The sequence below is a fragment of the Notechis scutatus genome, chromosome 1 (assembly GCF_049901735.1).
Source record: "Notechis scutatus isolate UNSWTSFEM ecotype Mainland chromosome 1, rNotScu1.2, whole genome shotgun sequence".
Lineage (NCBI taxonomy): Eukaryota > Metazoa > Chordata > Lepidosauria > Squamata > Elapidae > Notechis > Notechis scutatus.
Genome location: NC_142009.1, coordinates 42,344,865 through 42,368,747, shown reverse-complemented (window position 1 = coordinate 42,368,747; position 23,883 = coordinate 42,344,865). Strand labels below are relative to the sequence as shown.

General features: G+C 39.7%; 1 protein-coding gene across 3 annotated transcripts in view; it reads left to right on the top strand.

Annotated features, from left to right (window-relative positions):
* ANAPC1 (anaphase promoting complex subunit 1) overlaps window positions 1-23,661 on the top strand; it is a 59,395-nt gene extending 35,734 nt beyond the window's left edge. For all 3 annotated transcript variants that reach the window (XM_087962068.1, XM_087962066.1, XM_087962061.1), the window contains exons 34-48: window positions 427-501; window positions 1,681-1,757; window positions 3,683-3,773; window positions 4,873-4,926; window positions 6,615-6,808; window positions 12,485-12,571; window positions 13,682-13,799; window positions 14,844-14,921; window positions 15,185-15,252; window positions 15,851-15,989; window positions 18,224-18,310; window positions 19,170-19,265; window positions 19,547-19,745; window positions 20,192-20,326; window positions 21,905-23,661. In XM_087962068.1, the coding sequence (XP_087818194.1) occupies window positions 427-501; window positions 1,681-1,757; window positions 3,683-3,773; window positions 4,873-4,926; window positions 6,615-6,808; window positions 12,485-12,571; window positions 13,682-13,799; window positions 14,844-14,921; window positions 15,185-15,252; window positions 15,851-15,989; window positions 18,224-18,310; window positions 19,170-19,265; window positions 19,547-19,745; window positions 20,192-20,326; window positions 21,905-22,020 (1,614 nt within the window). In that variant the 3' untranslated portion in view covers window positions 22,021-23,661. The remainder of the gene's footprint in view (window positions 1-426; window positions 502-1,680; window positions 1,758-3,682; window positions 3,774-4,872; window positions 4,927-6,614; window positions 6,809-12,484; window positions 12,572-13,681; window positions 13,800-14,843; window positions 14,922-15,184; window positions 15,253-15,850; window positions 15,990-18,223; window positions 18,311-19,169; window positions 19,266-19,546; window positions 19,746-20,191; window positions 20,327-21,904) is intronic.
* The last annotated feature ends 222 nt before the right edge of the window (window positions 23,662-23,883 follow it).

Sequence of the window (23,883 nt, the reverse complement as noted above, 5' to 3'; positions counted from 1 at the left end):
TTTTGTACTGCTTGGAATTCATGGGTTCAGTTTTCCAGTAGAGAATTGAAGTCGAAAGAATAACATTTGGCTTCTTATATCTAATAAATCCCAAATAGGACAAAAACTGATTATGTAATGCTTGTCTCCTAGTGGTCGATGTAACTGAAAACAGCAAATAGGATATACACTGTGCAAAATTAAGAGGTATTTCTCCCTGTTCCAAGGTGTATATATGTGTGAGTCTGAAAATAATGTAACACTCTGTACATGGGAACATGACAGAATGTAACACCTGTAATCTGCTCCGAGAGCTCAAGGATAGGTGGATTGTATATATCATTCTAATAGATTTTTTTTTCTGATTTCTTAAATCACTTTAGTTTCTGACCTCATTATCATAACTTAATTTTTAACCCTCTTGATTGTCATTTTTCTTGCTTGAAGACACTTGCTCGATGCTTGATTTTGTGGGATGATATAATGCCCAGTTCAAAGTGGATTGACAGCAATGTGCCACAAGTAAGTTGCTGCTTTTCAATATGCTTGTTACATATAATCAACATATTCTGCCTTCCAAGAACACTTTGTCCACTTGTGTCCCTAGATCATGACTAGCTACTTCTGAACCTCAATCTATTACAAATGAATTTTTTTATTTAGCATGTGGCACTAACAAATGAATAGGAGGGTAGGAATATTCCATGGCATTTAGTTAGTTTGTGTGAAAAGATATTCAGCTTCTTTAGGTCTTAGCTGAATATACTGTATGCATATACTAAAGTGCATTTTAGAAAAGCCTATGTGGCTGTCCCTTGCAGAATATTTAGAGTAACAGTGTGGTGAAATAATTAAAATGTGTGATGGGTATTTCGGAGACACAGCTTCTGGTCAATTCTCAACCAGGGAAGGTGTCTAGGTCACTTTAAGTCAATCTCTCCTGGCCAAATCTACCCAAGAAAGTTTTTATGAATAAAATGAGAGGATGGAGAGCTTTATGTGTTGCCTTGGGGTACTGAATAAATGACTGGATATAAAGCTAGCAAGCGGACAAACTTATCTGGGCAACAATTGTACAGTGTCTATTAATCTCCCAAGAAACACCAGAATTTCTTTCAGCGTAGACTGAAAGTCACTTTTCTTATATGGAGTCAGTTAGGCAGGATTGTACATAAGATCCTATTGTGATTGTGACTCTATAATGTAGACTTGCAAGATGCTGAGAATCTCACTTTATTCCCATCTTGATAAACAGTTCATAAATTGAATAAAATGTGTGTGGTTCTTTCAGAAGTCAAACTTCTAGAAATCTGAGAAACCTGCCCATCTTTTTCCCCCCTGTAGCTTAATAATTTAGTTGGAAATAACAAGTCCCAGGCTATGTTGCTTGCATTATCCAGAACCCTTCCTAAACGGAACTCAAGGTGGCAGCAATGAGAGAATGTGATTTTTAGGTTCAGAGAACCTTTCTTGTAGAGGATGTTCTGTGGTAGGACAGGAAAGAGTGAATCTGTGAAAATTGCTTCCACCCTTGCCCTTGACAATCTGGTAACTTCCCAATATATTGCATTGCAATATGTACCATCTCTCCCAGCCACAGAAGGCTGGTCGATTGTGTCCTTTGTAATAAAAGATTAATTTAAGACTGCGGATGCCTTTTGTAAAATTGAGTCACCAATTGCAGTTATTACATTTCCACAGATTGTGAGAGAGAACAGTGTCTCCCTTCATGCAACTGAGATGCCATCATCGGAAGATCTTAATTTGGAGACCTTGGCGTAAGTCATCGTGCTCACTCTTGTAGAATCCTTAAGCATCTGAAATAAAGGACAGCTCTCAGGCTTATAATAATAGCAATAAGACATATATACCACTTCATAGTGCGTCACAGCACATTCTAAGTGGTTTACAGAATCAGTCTAATTCTCCCAACAATCTGGGTCCTCATTTTACTGACTTCAGTAGGATGGAAGGCTGAGTCAACCTTGAACTGGGTAGGATTGAACTCCTGGCAGTGGGTAGAGTCAACCTGCAATATTGCATTCTAACTACTGTGCCACTACGGCTCTATACACATTCATTTCTATGTAAAAATTGCTACAAAGTGACTGTAAATGCCAGAAACTTGAAAATATATACTAGTCCTGTTTTTGAAATCGGACTAGTGATGCCATGTGGATGAAATAGAGGGCAGCACTTATTATATTGCAAATATAATATGAGGAGGTACCTTTGGAGATGATTATATACAGGTATTTCTGTTTGTTGAATTTCTGGAAGAGAATAATACATGGAGTTGGCATTTTGCCCTACATTAGGCTTTCCCATCTGTTGATGTTAGCTATATCAACTATCAATGCATATCCCAAGGACATCTCCCCTGCTTGTGGCAACATAGAGACTCTAGGCTAATTCCTCTTTTAACACACCCTCAGGCTTCGCCACTCCTTCTCCTACATTGTAATCATTATACTTTTCAAGTATTAAATTATTATGATACTTTTCAAATGTTATTACTGAGTAGAGAAAAATGCTGATTTCTGGCTTCGTCTCATAATACAGCTGGAAAGGTCTCCCAGTTCAAATCGGAGGTTTCTGCAGTACATCTGATAATTGAGACGACGACTTGTGTGAATCCCCAAATTGCTTGTTTACTTTCACATTTCTCATTGGATGCAACAAACCGGTTCATAAGAAACCTAGTAGATTGCATATCATTTAATAGAATGCATTTAATTTGAAGATGAGGGTAGATTGGTACTTTGGGACCTGATGGGATTTGTAAAATCCAAACCTGTTAAAAAGAGAGGTGGCCGGTGGCCATTAATCTAGTATTTCAATGAATCTGTTTGAAGATGGCTTTTAAAACAAATCAGATTCATATCTTTGGAAACAACAGTCTGTGTATGACTCAGCTACTTTCTAAGCAAACAGAACTGCAGTAAGTAGTAAACAAGAAGGAGGTGTAGAGAAAGTGGATACATCTCTTAAGTGATTCTTTGCAGTAGTAGGAAATATTTTTCAACCTCTTTGTTTAGGACCTCTGTTTCTAAATTTGCATTAGATGAAATTAATGCAGTTGGTCCAGGAAGACTCATAGAGTAATGAAAAGGGAGCTAGATGGCTCTCAATATTTCATTTTGTTGTTTTCTTCCTGGACCAGTCTTCATTCCATTTCTCCTTCTTTGGAAAACCAGGATTGGAGCCTCTGTGGTGCAGTGGTTAGAGTGCAGTACTGCAAGCTATGTCTGCAGCCAGCTGCCTACAATTTGGCAGTTCAAATCCCACCAAGCTCCAGGTTGACTCAGCCTTCCATCCTTCCGAGGTGGGTAAAATGAGGACCCAGGTTGTTGGGGGCAATATGCTGACTCTGTAAACCGCTTAGAGAGGGCTGTAAAGCACTATTAAAGCAGTATATTGCTAAGTGCTATTGCTATTAACTATATAAAAAAAGGCATAATGGAAGATCTTGTCTGATTCAATAGTCACTAAGCTAAGTTATTTCAAGGCATTTCCTCAGAGACTTAATTCATGCCTTAAGTATGCCGCTCCAGAATTTAAGAGAATGCAGCTTACCTACTGCAGAAGGATCTGGAGCCATTGCTGTTTCCCCTCTCTTTTTTAACAATTGAGGAAATGCAGGGCACTATAATTTATCCTTCAGAATATTTCAAAAACATTTATATTAAGTGTTTCTTTCTAGGCAGGCTCATGTCTATATCATTGCTGGTTCCTGTTTGTCCCTGGGTTTTCGATTTGCTGGTTCAGAAAATCTGGCCGCATTTAACTGTTTGGTAAGTAGATTAATAGCTAATTAGTGTTTGATGTGATCTGTGCAGCTGGGACATTTTGCAAGTTCAGAGTACCTTACTATGATTCGAAAAACCCTGTTTCCATTTGGTTGAAAGACAAATGAGCCATGTCAGGCTTCATGAATGCAAGGATACCTGTGGAAATCTAATGTCAGCATGCATGAAAGTTGAAGAGAGTAGAACAAGGGAGCCCTCTTTTAGCTCATGACTAAAGTAATGGTAGTGTTTTGGGCGTCTCATGACTGGGACAAATGCTCACTGATATTTTTAGCTTATTTGAAACAATATTTTTAAAAGTCACAGCAAATAAATCTATATGTAACTCTTTTCAAGAAAAGTTTGAGGGTTTTCTTAAGGAAATATTTCTAGTATTAATTTGCTTGATTTTTCATCAACTTTTGATCCCTGAGTTTTTGCTAGTTAACTTAGATAAAAAGATACTGTGCACATCTGTTTTTCTTAATACATAGCATTATTCTATAGCAATACAGTTGCCTTCTTTTAAACTCTTCTCTCTTTGACTCTCCCCAGAGTCTTTCCCCAATGATCAGTTATTTCACTTTTCCCCAGTCAAATTCTTGTTGCTGTCTAGGGATAGTGGAAATTCCAAGCCAGAACTTCTGGACAACACTGAGTTGGGGAAGGTGGAATTAGTATTTTAACTAGCTGTACTGCTGGACAGCTAGCTAACATAATAATCTGTTCCTTAACTATCAGACAACAATTTAAATGGAGTAGAAATGACAATGCTTATCTTTCAGTGTATTTAAAAACACAACACTACAAAATGTAGCATACAATATTGTGCAGCTGAATGTTTGTATTTTAGAGAATTTCATGAGACTGGGACCATAAATGAGAAGACATTCTTCATTTGCCTGATAGAGATTCTTGCCTTAGCTAGATGAACCTCAAATATATTTAACACTGATTCTATGAAAGAGGGGAAATTCCTTATGGGTAGCACTGTAGCAGAAGGTCTAGTTTGCATGACTGGAATCTCTCAGTTCTCTTTCCATTCTATGCTTTTGTTTTTTTCATTGCCATAATATATTTGCTCATCTTGAATTTCTCTTTCTAGTTTGCATTTGCAAAAGACTTCATGAAGTGTTTATCGTCAGCTACAGCTTCTATTGTAAGTTTTAAAAAATTCATTATGGTATTAGTAAAAGTGAAGTTTTATACTAGCATTCTTGTTTAAATTGATTGTGGTTTATTAGATCATCAAACTAGCTCACAGAAAATTCTATGTTGCCTTATCTTTCCATGTCCATGCATACATACTTAAAATACTAGTAATAATAAACTACACAAGTTGCTTCAGTAATATGAATGCAAAAAACCATATATTCTTTCTGGAAAGAATCAGATTTTTAAATTAGATACGGTGTAAGCCATATACTACGAAAGAGAGAATTTTGTGTCTTAACATTATTAATAACACCGTTCCTCCATTTTAGTAGGGAAAATAACTTTGGGGATTCTATCAAATTATTAGGAAAGCCTTGTTATACAGGATAATCATAGTAAAGAAATGTTGAGATCTACTAGACATACAGTAGAACCAGATGCCATATAAAGCAACTCCTAGTTGGGGGGGTAAGAGGCAGGAGAAATGAAAATAATGCATTTAGGATGCATTATTATTAGCAACTAGGACAATTAAACGCCTGGAAACGAAAACATGAAGAACAGTTGCAAGAACTGGGTATAGTTAGTCTAGACTAGAGGAAAGAAGGACGAGGTGTGACATGATAGCAGTATTTCAGAATTTGAGGGGCTGCCACAAAGAAGAGGGGGGTCAGCGTATTCTCCAAAGCACCAGAGGGCAGGACAAGATACAATGGATGGAAACTAATCAAAGAGAGAAGCAACCTGGAATTAACGAGAAATTTCCTAACAGTGACGACAATTAACCGGTGGGACTGTTAGCCTTCAAGAGGTTGTGGGTGCTTCATCACTGGAGGTTTTTAAGAAGAGACTGGACAGCATTTGAGATTTATCAGGCTGGTAGGAATTCATACTCCTCTCAAAAATAATATCCATTCATTCTCCCCCCACTCCCCCAACGGTTCTTAATTTTAGTAGTTAATTTTATAACTACTAATATTTCTAGTCTTAAATAATTGGCAGCACAAATCCCTTGATGATTACTAGTAGAGACAATTTGTCTTTTAGCTGCTCTGCTTAGATTGCGATGGACATTTTTTGTTGGCTGGGAGCTGGTGGACTTAGAATGGAATAACAGAGTTGGAAGGGACCTTCGAGGTCTTCTAGTCCAATCTCTTGCTTAGGCAGGAAACCCTAGACCATTTCAGACAAATGGTTATCCGATTTCTTCTTAAAAACTTCCAGTGTTGGAGCATTTACTTTATTACTTAATGGTGTTTTTATTATGTTTACCGGTCAGGGGCTGTAGTTATATGACTGTAATAGGGTAACTTTATTGGAGGGGGGGGAGTAGATTTTCAGCTTGTTTCTTTCAGTGTTTAGGTGATGGGGAAGAACTTTAACATTTAATACAAAGCTTGATTTGCATCCACGAAAAAATACCTGACTGTTAAAAATCAGTATTTTCCCACTGAATGATGATGGAGTGATTCTGGGCACCGGGTTTGGGTGCCTAGGTACAGGATGTGGGTTGCTTATTATTGGTATAAATGATTTCTTTTTCAAAGTAAGTATTGCGGAAGTTGGTGTGCTTTATATAGTCTGTCATTTGCTAAAATTAGTTTCTCTAAAGATTGCAATCTTGCAGCTTAGAAGCATATTTAGAATGTGCAAAAGTAGGTATAAAAAAACAATCTCTTCCATATTTCTTAGGCTGGACACTATAATCTAGAGACTTGTCTGAGTGTGGTATTGCTTTCCCTTGCAATGGTGATGGCAGGATCTGGGAACCTGAAGGTCCTTCAGCTCTGTCGTTTTCTACACAAGAAGACTGGTGGAGAAATGAACTATGGATTTCATATGGCACACCATATGGCTCTGGGACTCCTCTTTCTGGGAGGAGGAAGGTAATCTGTGATTTGAAAAATAATCTTCTGCTCCTTAATCCTTTATATTTCCATGCATATAAACATCCAGAATACAAACAAACCCTGAAGAATCTAAGATCTCTTTGCGATTAACCTTGGTATACAGATAGGCTGCAAGGAAGGATATATATCTTTGTATCCACAGTATTGTTTAGTTATATAAATTTAGGATAATCATAGCATTGTGAGAACACCAGTCTTTAGATTGGTTGTTTTATTCGAGGAGTAACAAAAACATGGAAACATTGAAAGGGATCTCATAAGAGCATTTTCAGTACTGGCACTTTCCCCGATGGTCTTTCACTGCTTTGTTAAGACTTGACTTAATCAGACAGTCTATAAATTTTATCTGATATTTATGTGTTCTACTTTCTCACCTTTATGGTGTAATTCTTCTTGGTAACTTTTAAAAACCACGTCCCCTTGTATTGGTTTTACTGTTTTTCCTCATGCTGTGTAATCATAAGTACAGGTACAAGAAAGACAGGATATAAATTATATATATATATAATTTTATATATGTTTTCTTAAGAAAACCATACCATGTATGGTATTCAGCTTTGTTCGGGTATTTTCCCACGTCATTGTGGTTGTGCTTTTAAAATTGTAGCAACGTTTCGGCAGAATCTCATCTGCCATCATCAGGCTTCTGTATTGTGTATATATATATAATGGAAGTATCTTGGCGACGTTTCGACAAAGTCTCATTCGTCATCTTCAGGCTTGTGTCTTCGGCTTTGTGCTTCTTGGAGTAATGTGAGCTTGCAGCTGCTTCTTCCTTTCAACTGCTAGTGGGGGTGTGACTTGATTGGGTGGGAGCTTGGCTGTGTTCTGATTGGGTGGGGGTGTGTTCTCATTGGTTGGGGGTTTGGCTGTGTTCTCATTGGTTGGGGGTTTGGCTGTGTTCTGACTGACTGGGGGTGTGTTCTCTTCAGGTGGGGGCTTGGTTGTGCTCAGGTTAGTCTTAGTTGCCAGGGGATTTGAGCTGGTGAGCTGTGATCCTGTTGTTTGGCTTCGCGTTCGTGGTCGTGCCACATCTTCATGGTGGGCGTCTGTTCGCTTCATGTATGGGTCAGAGGGGTTTGAAGCGGGTAGTGATGCAGCTGCCGTACGGCTTCTGGTCCGTGGTCGTGTTTCATCATCTGTGTGGGTGTGAGTCTGCTTTCTATGTGGAAGTGTGGTGGTAGCATCTTGTGTGGCCCTCGTGTGTGTGGGTCTCGTGTCATTCTTCATGTTAGGTACTCGTTTGTTAATGAGGGGCGGGTTTCCAAATGGCTGGTAGGCGTGAGGTATCATCTCGTTTATTCATGCTGTGTGGGCGTTTTTCTATCTCTATGGCTTCTCTGATTATTCTGTTGTTGAAGTGTTTGTTCAGTTTTGGTGATAGTTCTGGTATTTTTAAAGTCAATCTCATGTCCTGTGGCTTTGAGGTGTTGGACCAGGGAAGAGATCGGTTCTTCTTTTTTGATTGAGTTCTTGTGTTCTTCAATGCGTGCACTTATTCTTCTGTTGGTTTGTCCGATGTATGTGGTGGGACAGGCGGTGCATGGGATTTCGTATACTCCTTGGTTTTCTAACTCGATTCTGTCTTTAGGGTTTCTTAGGATGGTGGATATTTTTCTGTTTGTGCAGAATGCTGTTTTAATGTTGTGTTTTTGGAGGATCTTGCTGATTTTGTCTGTAGTGCCTTTTATATATGGGAGGAGGGCTTGGTTGGGGTTTCTTTTTGGATTAGGTGGGTAATCTTCTTTCTTTGGAATCCATTGGCTGTTAGTACGTTAGTGAGAGTGTGTAGTTCGGTTTTTAGGTGTTGTTAGGTCGGCTAAGCATTTTGTTCTGGAGATGAGTGTCTCGGCTACGGAATTGATCTGTGCTGGGTGGTGGTGTGAGAGTGCGTGTAGATAGCGGTTTGTATGTGTTTTCTTCTGATAGATGGTGTGTCCTAGGGAGCCATTGGATTTTTTGTATACTAAGACAGGGGTCCCCAACCGCGATCCGCGGACCGGTCCCGGTCCGCGGAACAAGTCTTACCGGGCCGCTGGTTGCTGGCGCCGCCATCTTTTTGGTAAAAAGTGCTTCCGGTGAGTTTTTCCGGGTAGAAAGCTCACCGGAAGCACTTTTCATCAAAAAGATGGCGGCGCTAGCTCCCGTGAGCTTTTCCGGTAAAGCTCATCGGAAGCACTTTTCATCAAAAAGATGGCGGCGCCAGCGCTCCGGTGAGCTTTTCTGGGCAGAAAGCCATTTCTACCCGAAAAAGCTCACCGAAGCGCTGGCGCCGCCATCTTTTTGACGAAAAGTGCTTCCGGTGAGGTCACCGGAAAAAGATGGCAGCGCCCAGTTGATGCCGGTACCGGGCCGCGGCGCCCAGCTGATGCCGGTACCGGGCCGCGGCGCCCAGCTGATGCCGGTACCGGGCGCGGCGTCAAAAAGGTTGGGGATCACTGTACTAAGACATCTAGGAAGGGAAGTTGATTGTTAGCTTCTGTTTCCATGGTGAATTGTATTTTGGGGTGTAGGCTGTTGAGGTGTGTGACGAAGTTGTTCAGTTTTTCTTTCCCGTGTGGCCAGATTATGAAGGTGTCATCTACGTATCTGAGCCAGAGTTTGGGTTTGTGATCATATTTTTCTAGAACTTGTGTTTCAAAGTGTTCCATGTGGAGGTTTTCAATGACAGGTGAGAGGGGTGATCTCATGGGTGCTCCTTCTATTTGTTTGTATTTTTGTCCGTTGTAGGTGAAGTATGTATTGGATAGGAAGTGGTTGGTCAGATCTAGGATGTGCTTGGTTGTATTTGTTTTGGATGGCTGTCAAGGCTTCTTTTATAGGCACTTGGGTGAAGAGGGATATGACATCGAAGCTCACTTGTAGGTCGCTGGGCTGTAAGTTTTGTTTCTTTATGATCTCAATGAACTGGAATGAGTTTCTTACGTGTGAGTTGATGGATTCTGCATAGGGCTGTAGTTGTTTGGTGAGAAATTTGGCTAGGTTTTGTAGAGGTGAGCCTATGGAGCTGACTATTGGTCTAAGTGGGGTTCCTTCTTTGTGTATCTTGGGGAGACCATAAAGCTTAGGGCATCTGGATGATTTCTCTCTGGGTATGATTCTTTGCTGGATTTCTTCGCTAATGGGGGAGGCTTTTATTTTGGATCTGGTGGTTTTTTTCTAGATAGGTGGTGGGATCTGTGTTTAGGGTTTGTATGTGGTGTCTTGGAGTAGGTTGGTTAACTTGGTTTGGTAGCCAGATGTGTTCATAACCACTGTCGCGTTGCCCTTGTCTGCTGGTAGGATTATCATGCTGGTGTCTTCTTTCAGGTTAAGTAGTACAGTTTGTTCTTCTTTGGATAAGTTGCTTTTGGGTGGTTTGCTGGTGCAGAGGATGTTGGTGATTTCGAGTCTGATTCTGTTAGCATCATCAGGGTTGGTTTTGGTCAGGCTGGTTTCAACTCCGCATATAATGGTTTCTGTGGGGGGGTGTTTGGGAGCGACAGCAAAGTTGAATCCTTTCGAAAGGACATTGGTTTCGGTGAGGATCTTGTCTGAGATGTTGTACACTGTTTGTTTCATGTGTGGCTGTGAGGGGGGAGGAGTTTGTTTCTGGCGTTGTTGTAGTTTTCTGTGTTTGTTGGTGTGTGTGTCTGTCTTGAGGGTGGTCTGTGTTTCGGCTCTCCAGACAGCGAGTTGTTTGGATTGTCCCAAAGTGCGGGGTGAATCTTGTTGCTGAGTCTGAGGTGAAGTGTGAGGAGATCTTTGTTGATTTGGTCTAGGAGGAATCTTTTTGTGTGAAGTTCATTTCTAATTAGGGCCAATTCTGTTCTTTTTAGGATGCGTTGGCTTCCCTGATTATTCTCTTGCTGGAGTGTTCAGTGTTGGATATTAATTTAGTTCCTTCAAAATTAATTTCATGTCCTGTGGCTTTAAGGTGCTGGAAGAGGGAGGAAGTATTTTCTTCTCTTCTAACTGTGTTTTTGTGTTCTGCGATGCATGCATTTATTCTCCTGTTGGTTTGTCCAATGTACAAGAAACCCCAAAGACAAGATCCAGCTAGAAAACCAAGGAGTTTATGAAAGACCACGCAACAATTGCCCAGCCACATACATTGGACAAACCAACAGGAGAATAAATGCACGCATCATAGAACACAAAAACGCAGTCAGAAGAGAAGAAAACACTCCAGCAAGAGAATAATCAGGGAAACCATCGAGATAGAGAAACACCCCCATAACATGAATAGATGGGACGATATCTCCCGCCTACCAGACATCTGGAGGCTAGCCCTCACCAACGAACGAGTCCCAGCCACGAAAACCAACACCAGACCCGAAACAATACGGGACACCACCGCCAATCCCCCTCATCAGACCCAGGCCCAAGCCCATCCTATAAACAAAGGACAACCACCATCCAGAAAACAGACCACGGCTGCCTCGCCAGCTGTCACACCCCTCGACCCCAAAACCAAACAAGCTGACACACGCCAAGAACGCCCAGACCCCAAACTTGAAGCCAGACTAAAACCCAGAATGCTACATCACAGCCACCCGCTCAGGATATCACATCAGAAAACTCAGGAAATTACACCACAAGAACCCAATAAGTTGCAACACAGCAAATGACCCATGATATCACAGCACAAGACCAAGGATACCACAGCAATAAGTCTCACAAGGTCATCACACAACCCATTACCCAAGCCGTTGTTACATAGGAGGCTAATGGAAAAGAGATCAAAACACAAACGACCCAGGAGATTACAACGCAGGACCCAGGATACCACAACAAAAGAACTTGCAAGCCCATCACACAACCCATTACCCAAGCCGTTAAAACATGAGAGGCTAATGGAAAAAAGATCACTACAAAACAAACGACCCAGGAGATTACAGCACAAGATCCAGGAGATCTCCACAACAAAACTCACAAGGCCATTATACCAACATCAACTCCATCAACCAGTCCAGAGGCAGCAGTGCAGCCAACTAGCCCAGCACACCAGCCCCCACCACCAGTATTTATAGAGAGACGGCAGCTCCGATCACACACTGCTTGCACTGGCACGAAGCCGAAAGCACCAGCCTGAGGATGGCGAGTGGGACCGCCGAAACGTCGCCAAGATACTCTTAATCTTACACGGGAAAAGACCTGAACACACCTAGACCTACATACCTGTACCCGTGAAAATCTACGAAAACAAATATATATAAACATATATATTGAATATTCTGTATTGAATACAGAAGCCTGATGATGGCAGATGAGATTCTGCCGAAACGTTGCTACAACTTTAAAAGCACAACTATAATGACATGGGAAAATACCCGAACAAAGCTGACAATATAATAAATTTAAAAAAATAAGCCAATCGGGATTGAACTATTCTTGCATCTGTCCATGTAAAGAAAGCATATTTTGCTTGCAAATTTTGAATGAAATCCCTGTCATTTCCATTTAAAAGCTGTTGGCTAATAGGGCTGACAAAACTTTTTTCTGTGATGCCCGTTAAATTAACTGGGCAAGATGACTGAATAATCTTGTAGCTCTTTATAGCTTTTCATTGGCATAGAAGTGATATTATGGTCATTGTAAGTTGGGATCATATTTTGGCTTGACAAGGAAATGCTTTTTACTGACTCATGGGAAAATACTATTTCTTTCCAGATATTCACTTAGCACTTCAAATTCATCAATTGCAGCTCTTCTTTGTGCACTCTACCCTCATTTCCCAGTTCACAGTACTGATAACAGGTAAAGGGACCTGATTGGGAAATACATTTAAAATCTCAAGTGGTTTGGTGTGATACGTTTGTCATTTGGCAAACAGGGTTTCAACTTGTAATGTCTAGTGCATACAAACTTGTTAAAAACAAAGCAATGTTGAAATTTTAATGTAGTAATTGCAAAGGTCTAGAGAAAGCCTAACATTTTGATATCTCTGCTAGGTCTTCAATTATTTATTTAAATTTATTGGCTGCCGAATTCCATATTTATTTAATATTGTATAATAAACAGAATAATTTTCATAATGTGTAAAGAAGACCTGGGACAGATTGTGGAAGGAAGAGGACAAAGCTGTAAAAGCTGTAAAACATCATGGAACTAGAAACAACTTATTTTTTATTTTTTCCCATATGCAACATGCAAAGAGAGACAGAATCTAAACTGATGACATTAAAGTTCTACTGTCGGAATAGTCCCATTGAACTTCTGTGTGCCAGACTGGCCAATGATATTCACCAACTCTAAAATTTAATTAAATTTGTCTGTCTGTCTGTCTACACATCTTATCACAAGATGACTCTGGGTAAATACCCAGCCTCTGCAGTCTATAAATACTAATGCACTAAAACCACAACAGTTTTGTGAAAAGCTTTATAGGTTTTTAAAAATGAATCTTTCTAGGTAATTGAATGAAGCATATATTTTATTTCAGTTAAATGAAACTGAAGGTCTAATACCTATCAGTCTCCATGCCAGCACAATTGCCCTCTGGCTAAGGAACAAATGTGTTCTCGATCTCTCTAGTTCCCTCATAGAAAAAAAAAAGTTACAACTCAGAAATGTTTATGGTGTGCATATATGCCTGCCCTGTACCCATACAAATCTACAAATTCTAATTTCAGAAGTTTTAATTCTGAATTTATCTTTGATAACTTCTCAAGGCTCTCCAGAGCATAATCCTTTTCTCAATAACTATGAAATTTGGATCACTCTGAAAAAGATGATTCACAGACTCAAGACCACATCGCTCCAAAAATAGGAGGGAAAGGACATTTAAATGGATCTTTGGCTATTAATGAGAGATGGATGGATTCGTACAGAAAGAGACAAAGCCTAGATTATTTCTTTTCTGCACAGGTATCACCTTCAAGCCCTGAGGCATCTATATGTCCTGGCAGCTGAACCCAGACTCCTTGTCCCTGTGGATGTAGATACAGATACCCCTTGCTATGCTTTGCTGGAGGTTACCTATCAGGTATATAACTTTTGTGACACATGGAGAAAAAAAAGTCTTATTCTCTGAATTGCGGGTGGAGAAAGATAACTCTTCCACAGTTGCTCACACTTGTTAGGGCAGGTGAAATTACTGCACAGTGCTGGCTGACCTGGAGAAAGCCAAGCTATCTAGCTATTCTTTGAAAGGATGGTAATTCACAATTGCTGTTTTGAGTTGGGAAATCAAAACTTTCTCAAAACGAAAAAGGATGTTTCTATAAATAATCCAAGTTATGTAATATCTTTGTAAAACATTACAGTTATTACATATCTTGTTGATGTAATGTAAAACATTAGACTATCAAAAATTGTTATGTAGCTGGTACAATTTAAATCACTATCCATCACTAAAACTTAATCCCAGGGAGCAGACTGCTCAATCTTTTTACCCTGGAATAACCTTTGAAATAATTTCCAGATCTGACGGAAATCCTGCATAAAAAAAATATCTACAGTTTACAGTACATTAATGTGATCGTTAAGTAGTGGATGTAATCATCCAATAATAATTGTCAAAGTGCAAAGTTTTAAAAATGGGACTTTTTTCCCAGTCAGAATCTCTCAAAGGATCACTTCTGATCTCTTGTGGTATTCTAGGGTCCTCCAGATCTTGTTAAGAAAGGTTGACTTAAAGGAACAGCCACACTCCATACATAATTTGGTAAGATAAATACATGAAATGAAGGATATGATTCTGAAGAATAGAGGATATCTGCAGGATCAGCTCGTTATTTTGTAGTACTGAGGACAGATTAAAGCATTGTCCCTAGAATCTTATATGGCAGAAATATCCCATGACAGGAAATCTTAAAATTAGAAGATTTTTCCATGTAATCCGTCTGCTTTCTTGAAACCTGATTGTTCCATCTCATGCTATTTAGAGAAACATCTTTCATGCCTGTAATGAGAAAAGTAGTAATTTGAGATGGGGGCTCTATACATTCCATCTAAGCTTATGGGGTTTGTGAATGTTTTCTACTTCTACGTATCATAATTTTTGACTAATTGATTTTGTATTTCAAAGGGAACTCAGTGGTATGAACAAACATCTGAGGAACTTATGGCACCTACCCTTCTCCCTGAACTTCATTTACTGAAGCAGGTATGCAAGACAAGTCTGTTTTGCAAAGTGATTGAGATGTAGCTGTAGCTCCTAACCCCCCCCCCCCCCCAGCATTTCTGAGAATGCATGTTTAAGAAGAAGATATTTTCTTCAAGGACAATACGTCATTATATCAGACTCCCTTGACTTTGCCAGGAGGAGGGATTCTTTAGAAAGTATGGGGACTTCCTCTAAAATAAGGAACTTGAAGTTTTTTTTGTAATCTTATCAATACCTATAATTTCAATTTGTTATGCTTCCAGATCAGAGTAAAAGGTCCCCGATATTGGGAACTGCTGATTGATTTAAGCAAAGGGGTTCATCATTTAAAGTAAGTGTCATGGTGAATATTCTGAATAGTTGCATGCTGTCTTGCAATTTTACTGGCTCTGGGGAAATGTTGGCACCCAAATATAAATGGCTGTTTGTCTATGGAGATTCTCAGTCATCCAGTCAATCAGAAAGTGCCTCTTGAAAAAGCACCTTTGGGGAGTACAGCTGTTTGCTTTTTAAGCACGCTACAGATAGTACTCAACTTATTGCCATTCCCTCAAGACTTATTGTTGTTCCTTAAAGTTACAACTATTGTGACACCCTCGCAGTCACATGATAAGAGTTCAGGCACTTAGTGTGTACGCTTAGGACCACAGGGGCACTTTAATTCCCTCCAGCCACTATCTTCTCCCTTGTATGCCTTGTTGGCCCTCTGTGCTTCATGGTCCCTGCTGCCCTAGCCGACTTTTATTGTATATACTGAAGTATTTAGTATACTGAAGTATTTAGTATTATATTGAAGTATACTTAGTATACAGAAATATTTGTACTGTACCACCCATTCTTAAATTATAGGGCATACCTTCTTGCACTGTTTGTACAAAAAGGATAAATAAAATAGTTCAACGCAATAGTTCCCTCTTTTCCCCTCCCAGATCAATTCTTTCAAGGGATGGTGTCCTCTATGTAAAACTGAGAGCTGGGCAGCTTTCATACAAAGAAGATCCCATGGGCTGGCGAAGCTTACTGGCACAGACTGTAACTCACCGAAAGGCAGATGCCTATGCAGTAAAGGTAGCTCTTTTCCTGGTTTGAAATTATCATGCAATGCGCTGCCATCTAATCATACCAGCGATAACGCTAGATCAGGGGTCCCCAACCGCCGGTCCGCGGACGGTACCGAACGCGGAACAAGCCTTACCGGGCCGCTGGTTGCTGGGCGCCGCCATCTTTTTTGGTAAAAAGCGCTTCTGGTGAGCTTTTCCGGGTGAAAGCTCACCGGAAGCGCTGTTTCGTCATAAAAGATGGCGGCGCCAGCGCTCGGTGAGCTTTCCGGGTAGAAAGCCATTTCTACCGAAAAAGCTCACCAGAAGCGCTGCGCCGCCATCTTTTATGAAACAGCTGCCTCGGTGACGTCACCGGAAGCGCCTTTTCGTCATAAAAGATGGCGGCGCCCAGTTGACGCTTGTACCGGGCCGCGGTGCCCAGCTGATGTCGGAACCGGGCCGCGGCGTCGAAAAGGTTGGGGATCCCTGCGCTAGATGACACGTTTTCCATTTTGAAAGAATTTATTAACAAAAAGATGTTGGAAATGGAAAATGAATTCAGAGATATGGTAGAAAGAAAGGCAGTTGCCAGAAGATTAATAGTATCTGCAAAGTACAGGCATGCCTTGTTTTATTGCTCTTTGGAAGATATTGATATTTGCAGATTTGTTTTACAAGAGCCTGTACTAGCAAAAAGATTCCTTGCTGAAGGCTGAAATGATGATTAGCATTTTTAGTAATAATTTTAATTTTTTAATTAAGGTATGTAGTCATAATGCTATTGCACACCTAGCAAACCACAATATAGTGCAAACGTAACTTTGACATGCATTGGGAAACCTGAAGATTGTGTGACTTGCTTTATTGTGATACTTGCTTTATTGTGGTGGTCTGGATCCAAATCTGCAGTATTTCTGAGGAATGCTTGTATTGTGCCCTGGCATCCAAGCAGAAATTTCTATTGCCCTGTGTCACATCCCTGTTTTTATTATGTAACTTTATTATTTGTATCTGTCTAGATCAGTTTAAACTAATAACTGTTCTGAGTAATGTACAGTCACAGCAGGAATTAGCAATCCATAACCCCAAATCCTTAATTATTGGCAAAATGGCCAAATTTTGTAATGATTTTTTGACTAAACACGTAGGACCTCAGTGATCTGTTCTGATTTCCATCTTCAAAGTCTGTCCCTCCAAATACATTATCTGGCTTAAATTTTTGTCTTATCTCTAAAGCAGTACAAAATGTCAGCTTTATTTTGTCCTTTAGCAATATTCCTAGAGAATGTGTGTTTCTCCCTCCCCTCCCCCCTTTCAGTCAAATTCAATTCTACTGAAATCATGACCCATTCATACAGTTTCCGTAGGAACAGTATGTTGCCAATTGTTTTTCCCAGTATTGAGTTCAGGTGAATTCTAAAAGTCTTTTTATTCCAGGATGGCTTTGGAATCGCTGACAAGGTTGAATTTATGTTGAATTTATCACTACAAATAAACAAATAAGTAAAAGAGCAGAACAGGAAAGACAAAATAGCCTAAAACTCAAAAACCAGAGGGGACCTTCGGCAGGCATTACCTTTTCACTGGTAAAGAGGGTAGCATTTGCTTGGCGGCGGGGTTAGACTAGATGACCTACAAGGTCCCTTCCAACTCTGTTAATTTGTTAGAGGTTATCTCTATGATCCCAAGGGCCTGAGTGAGTCATATAGGGTTTAATAATCAGCACCTTGAATTGCACCTAGAGAACAGAAGTGGAATGCTTGAGTGGGAGGGCAGAGATAACTCTGATGGTGAGAATTATGGAGGATTGGAACTGCCACAGGAAAACCCCACCCCTGAGCCCTGCTCTTGAAAGGTTAGACTCTAAGTAGTGTCTCATGATCTCATGGGACAGGAATAATAATTTTGAATATATCATGTCCAACATAGTACTATGTAGACCTTTATATGTAATAACTACTATTCTGAATTGGGCTTGGAAGTTTATAGATTACTAATGCAATGGCTTAAAAAGAGGTGCTATGTTGTCAAAGTGCATCTTGGGCATCAGCAGCCAGATCACTGTAATCTGTACTGACTGTAGCACCACACAGAGTGTACTCTACTAGTTTAAACATGTGGAGATGAAAGCATGAGTATTTTTCAAGAAGTTCTTACCAAGACACTGATGGTGCGGCGGGTGTAAAATGTACTTTCTCATAAAGTATAGTTTGCAACCAAAAAAGGGAAATCTTCTAATTTCAAATATCGTTTTATTTTTAGCCAGAAGCTATTTCTGCTTTCACATCTGATCCAGCGCTGCTTTCATTTGCAGAGTATTTTTGCAAGCCAGCTGCAGCTATGGGGCAAGTACGTTGTCAGGTGTAAACCTAGCTGGGAAAATGGGGGAGGGTGTGTAAGGGAACTGGTTATATTGGTCAAAAATTCTGAAGTATCTAATGACATAGATCATCCTTATCCAACCTGGATTTCCCAGCTGTATTGGGCCACAGTTTTCATAATTGGCAGCCAGAGGATATGCTGACCAGAAATTATGGGAACTGTAGTCAAAGACATAGGGAGTAACGAGGATGATCAGCAGTAAAGTGAATAGATTTAATTACAATGGTGATGAGAGCATAATTGGAAGACTTAAAAGACCAGGTTAGGGACATAATGGAGAATGTCTATGTCAGGGCTGTTAAACTCACGGCCTGCGGGCCAGATGCACCACCCGTTGGCCACGCCCATGTCTGGTTTAGTAAAGGGGAAAAAAGTCGTGATGCATCACTTAACAACGCTGTGATGATGCGAGTTTGACACTCCTGATCTATGTGATTGCCAAGTCACCAATGACTTCATCACCGAAGCTGTGAAAATGACAAGGGAATTGGTTTCTCCTAAAATAGTTCACAACCATGATGAAATAGTTAATATCTATACACACATTGCATTTTAAATAAATGAATAAGGGACTCATTATTTTGCATTTAATTTCAGCTTTCTGATATTGGGATCCAAGAAGAACACATAATTCAAGTCTATAGATGGAAAATAATTGAACTGAATGCTGTGTTCTATGTACAGTATAAAACATAAAATACTTTTCTGTTGTGCAGAAATTTTGGAAAGGTCTCCAAATATGTTTTTGAATTGGACTAATTAGAAAAAAGCACAAATGTTTAAAACTAGTTGACATGCTTTGTAAAATACGTTTTTCTTGTTTCAGAAACAGAAAGTTTTTGACCTCTTTTCATCGATTCTGTACGAGTGTGTTACTCAGGAGAATCCAGAGATGTTGCCAGCTTATATAGCAATTGACCAGGTATTTTTTCCTCCTCAGCATGTATTCTTATTCATGCATATGTTTATTTTCTAGTTTAAAGAAAACAAACATTAAGTGCATTTGCAATCTACGTTTATTGTCACACTTTATTTTTATGCCTTCTAGAATTCAGCAAGTTTCCATTATTATATATAACAAACATATATCTGAGGAAAATCAAATTCAGCAAAACATTATTACCTTCTGATGATTATCTTACACGTAACTCCTTTGCCCCTACTGTATTAATTTAATTCCATCTTCATTTCCTTTTGTGCTAGGCCGTGAGAAGATTAGAAAAAAAGGAAATGTCTGAGACATTTGATTTGTGGCAGATAAAATTGGTTCTAGAGTTTTTTAATTCCAGAAGTCATCAGGAAAGAATAAGGAAAAATCCACATGCAGGTCTTTTCATGAATTCAGAATTTTTACCTGTGATGAAATGTTCTATAGATAATACCTTGGATCAGTGGCTGCAAGGTAAAGCTTTCATTATTTATTTTGGTAGAAGGCTACAATAAGTTCTTTAAAATGAAAATGGTTTCTACCTTAATTTTGACTTTTATCCTAGAAATGAAGAAAATTAACGTGATAATAACAAACTCAGTTTTCTATTGGTTTATAGTAAAGATGGAGGCATAGGCATATGAGGGAAGTATCAGTAGTACAAGGCAGTTCCAAGATTAGCCAAAGGAAAAAACACACTTTGGAAAAAAATAAGAGGTGCTCCTCTATTAATGATGTGGAATCCATAATTAATACTTTTTAACTGATAATTGAGAGAAGAAAGAGAAAATGATAGTGAATGGTATGAAATATCACAGAGTTAGCTGGTTTGCTAGAATTTTGAACACAACTCTATTTTCCAGTATTTGGTGCAGATTCCATTTTTATCCCTTAAAATATCTCCCTTGTGTGTATTTCAGCTGGCGGTGATATTTGTTTACATTCCTATTTAAATGGACAACTTATTGATGAATCTCAATTAAGTATGTTGGCGTGTTTCCTTACATATCATTCAGTCCCAATTCCAGGACAACTGTTAGCTGGAGGCTTGGAAGGTAAATTTGCCATTTTGGTTCTTTTAAAAATATTTTAACACTAAGGAAACTCATATTATTTGGAACAGTTTCCAATTCTACTGATTTGTATTACTTTAGACTTTCTATCCCTTTAGCTCAGTGGCTGTCTCAGCTTTCAGATGAAGGTCTTAGCATTTCTGGTAAATTCTACCTGGTCCAAAGAGTTCTATAGAAACAGTTGTTATGATTCTGCACAGTTCGGAGAACTGGCAAATAGCGCCACTGGCTGGCCCCTCCCCTCCCCACCCACTCCCTCCTTAGCTGGCATGCGCACCATCAAACTTGCCTGCAGTTTGGTAAGTTGCTATTTTTCCTCCCCCCCCCCCTCCGACCATCAGCTCTTCTGCTGTGCTGGGAGATTTAGATTAGCTAGAAAGCAGGAAATAGTTGGATTTCTTGCTTTCTAGCTAATCTAAAAGCAGAGCTGAACCTTCCTTAGGACTGAAGTTTCTATTTTTCAGTGTAGACTCAGGTAGCAGATGGCAGAAAGATAGATCTCTAAGTGAATCTGTGATTCTGTGAGCAACTCAATCTGCCTGCCTGCTTTGCCTGATTTTGGGTAAAAGTTGCTCTTTTTTTAAAATAAAAAATTCAATATTTACAAAGTTGGTGTGTTGTGAGTTAATTTTGTGAGTTTGCTTGCAAGAAAATTTATGTGACACTCAGCAGATGGCAGAAAGATAGATCTCTGAGTGAATCTGTGATTCTGTGAGCAACTCAATCTGCCTGCCTGCTTTGCCTGATTTTGGGTAAAAGTTGCTCTTTTTTAATAAAAAATTCAATATTTACATAAATATTTATAATATTTACATACAAGCCATGTCTACCCAGTCACATGACCACCAATCCACACCCACAAATTAGGCTGCGCCCACAGAATTGGTTGTTAAGAAATTTGAATCCCACCCCTGATTAAATAACTATTGTAGAATTTCATTGCATTCTGAAGCATACCTCACCTCTTGCAAGAGAGAGAATGAATTTACCAGATGAAGGCTAGATTCGTTGTCACCATTTAATATTGTTGGATGAATAAAACCCAATAGGCTAGAGAAGGCATAAAGCATAATTTTTAAAGCATGGTGATGTGATTATCCGTACACTAAATGTATTAAGTCATAGTCAGATCTATTTGAACTCTGTCAAAATGTGCCTATTGGGTGCCTGTGTTTTGCGCCATTTTATGACCTTTTCTGCACAATCCTTAAAGTGAATCACCACAGTTATTAAGTAACACGGTTGTTAAGTGAATCTGGCCTTGTCAGTGACTTAGCTTGTCAGAAAGTTGCAAATGGTGATTGCATGATTCCAGGAAACTGCAACCATCATAAATATGAGTCAGTTGCCAAGCGTCTGAATTTTTATCATGTGATCATGGGGTGCAGCAAAGGCCATGTGAAAAACAGTCATATGTCACTTTTTTCAGTACCGTTATAACTTCGATCACTAAACAAACTGTTGTAGGTCGAGGACTACCTGTTTTTGTTTCTAAACGCAGCATTTTTGTATGTATGTTCTTACAACTGGAAAATTGTTTTCTCTCAAAATATTTTCTAGGTAGTACAAATTTTTCTGAGCTCCTCTTGAAATTCAAACCACTGAAGATGCCAGTTCGTGCACTGCTGAGGCTTGCGCCTCTTTTGCTGGGAAATCCACAGGCAATGACTTTGTGAAAGCAATTACACAAGATTGACTTATCTGAGACACCAAACACAGTACCAATGTGGTATTTGAGATGCAATGAAAGATACATAGCAAAGATACAGCTTTGCTTTCAAGTTCACAAACTTACATCTAACACATTTTTCCATTCCCTTTTTATGTTTTCAGAGCGATCAAGAGAAGTTTATATATTGTTGGATGGCTGACATGCCAGTGCAAATTAATACATCTACTTTTGTAAATAAAATTTGTTTGCAAAAAAACACGTCTTGGTGATAAACTTGAACAATAGACCACCTGGAAGTAAAATATCAGATCCATGCAGTGCAGCATTCTTTGGCCAATGGCATTTAATCATGTCTAATTGTAACAAACAACATACACACAAAAGTGATGGTTAATAGTTTTGAATCGCCAGTGGGAGAAATGCAGACACCAAAGGAGCTCTACTCACTGTCTGAAATATTTCCATATCAATTTCCAAAGTCTCAGATTGCTCAAATGTAATGCAAAATATAGTAATATAGTAACATAGGCAGTGTCCTTTCTATGTTCTGTCAATATTCAAAAAGAGTATTTGCTAAATGGTTTATCTTTCCATCTGGGCAGAGGTGGGCTGCATGTACTTTAACAACCGGTTCGCCAAAAATGTGAGCGGGCGCATGCCCCCTTCACAACTGTTAAAGACTACAACTGGAAGGTTTCAAAAATCAGATGGAAGACTTCGTTCATGGAAGACCTTATGTCTATATTTTACTATGACATTTGCCACATGTCCTACTGGGATATGAAACCACAAACTGCTGTTAAAGCAATAATTAAACCTAGAAGAATGGGCAGTCTTGGAACTTTCTTTAAGGCCTCCAGAGCACCAACCACAATTGCACAACATCAGCTAAATTGAAGTAGGAACTATATAAAACCTGGATTGTGCTGTATAACTCCACATTCCAATACTTCATGCCCTGTATTGCCACGAAACCCAAACACACAATATAGATTGATGTATATGGGTAGTCTTCAACTTACCCATACACATCAATTCGACCACAATTGGGGCCAGAATTCCTGTTGCTAAGCAAGATGGTTCTTAAATGAATCTCATCCGAATTCTTTTTGCCATGGTTGTGTTGTGGTTTGCTGGCAGCAGGTGCAGATGGCTGAGGTCTCCGAGAGCGAGGACTCGGATGAGGGGCCTGTGTGTGATGCAGGGATGGGGCCAGGACCATCAGGGAGTGGAATGCTGCCTTCAGAGATTGTGGAAGCTGGCAGCAGTGATGAAGAGGTTCCTGAGGAGCCTGTGCCCAGTGCACATGCACGCAGGGCTACTGGAAGGAAAAGAGCAGCTGCAGCAGCAGGGGTAACTCGGGAGTAAGGCTGCCCCTCCCTTAAGAGATAAAAGCCAGCTGAGAAACGACTTCTTTGCAGGAAGCAAATAAGTTTTTGCACTCAAGCCTTGTGAACGTTCGGAGTATCTTGGTTGGTATTTGGAGACTCTTTGTGTTTGAAATATTTCTTAGTAACTTTAGTATTCTTGGCAGCCTTGCACAACCTTGGCAAGGCTCGTTCTTATCAGAGACAATTAGTTTGAAACAGCTTTTTAACCGTGAAGGAACGGAATTCATAAAGAATCATTAAAAGGTTTTGCTGTTACCTCTGTTTCATGTTTGTTTCCTTGGAACAAGGTTTGGGTCAGAACAGGTTGGTAATTGATTGATGTGGTCATTAAGTGAATCTGACATCCTCCCCTTTAAGCCAGCTGGGAAGATCACAAATGGCAATTGCATGACCCAGGACTTTGCAACTGTCATAAATATGTGCTGGTTGCCAAGTGGCTAAATTGTAATCATGCAACAGTAGGAATGCTGTGAGGA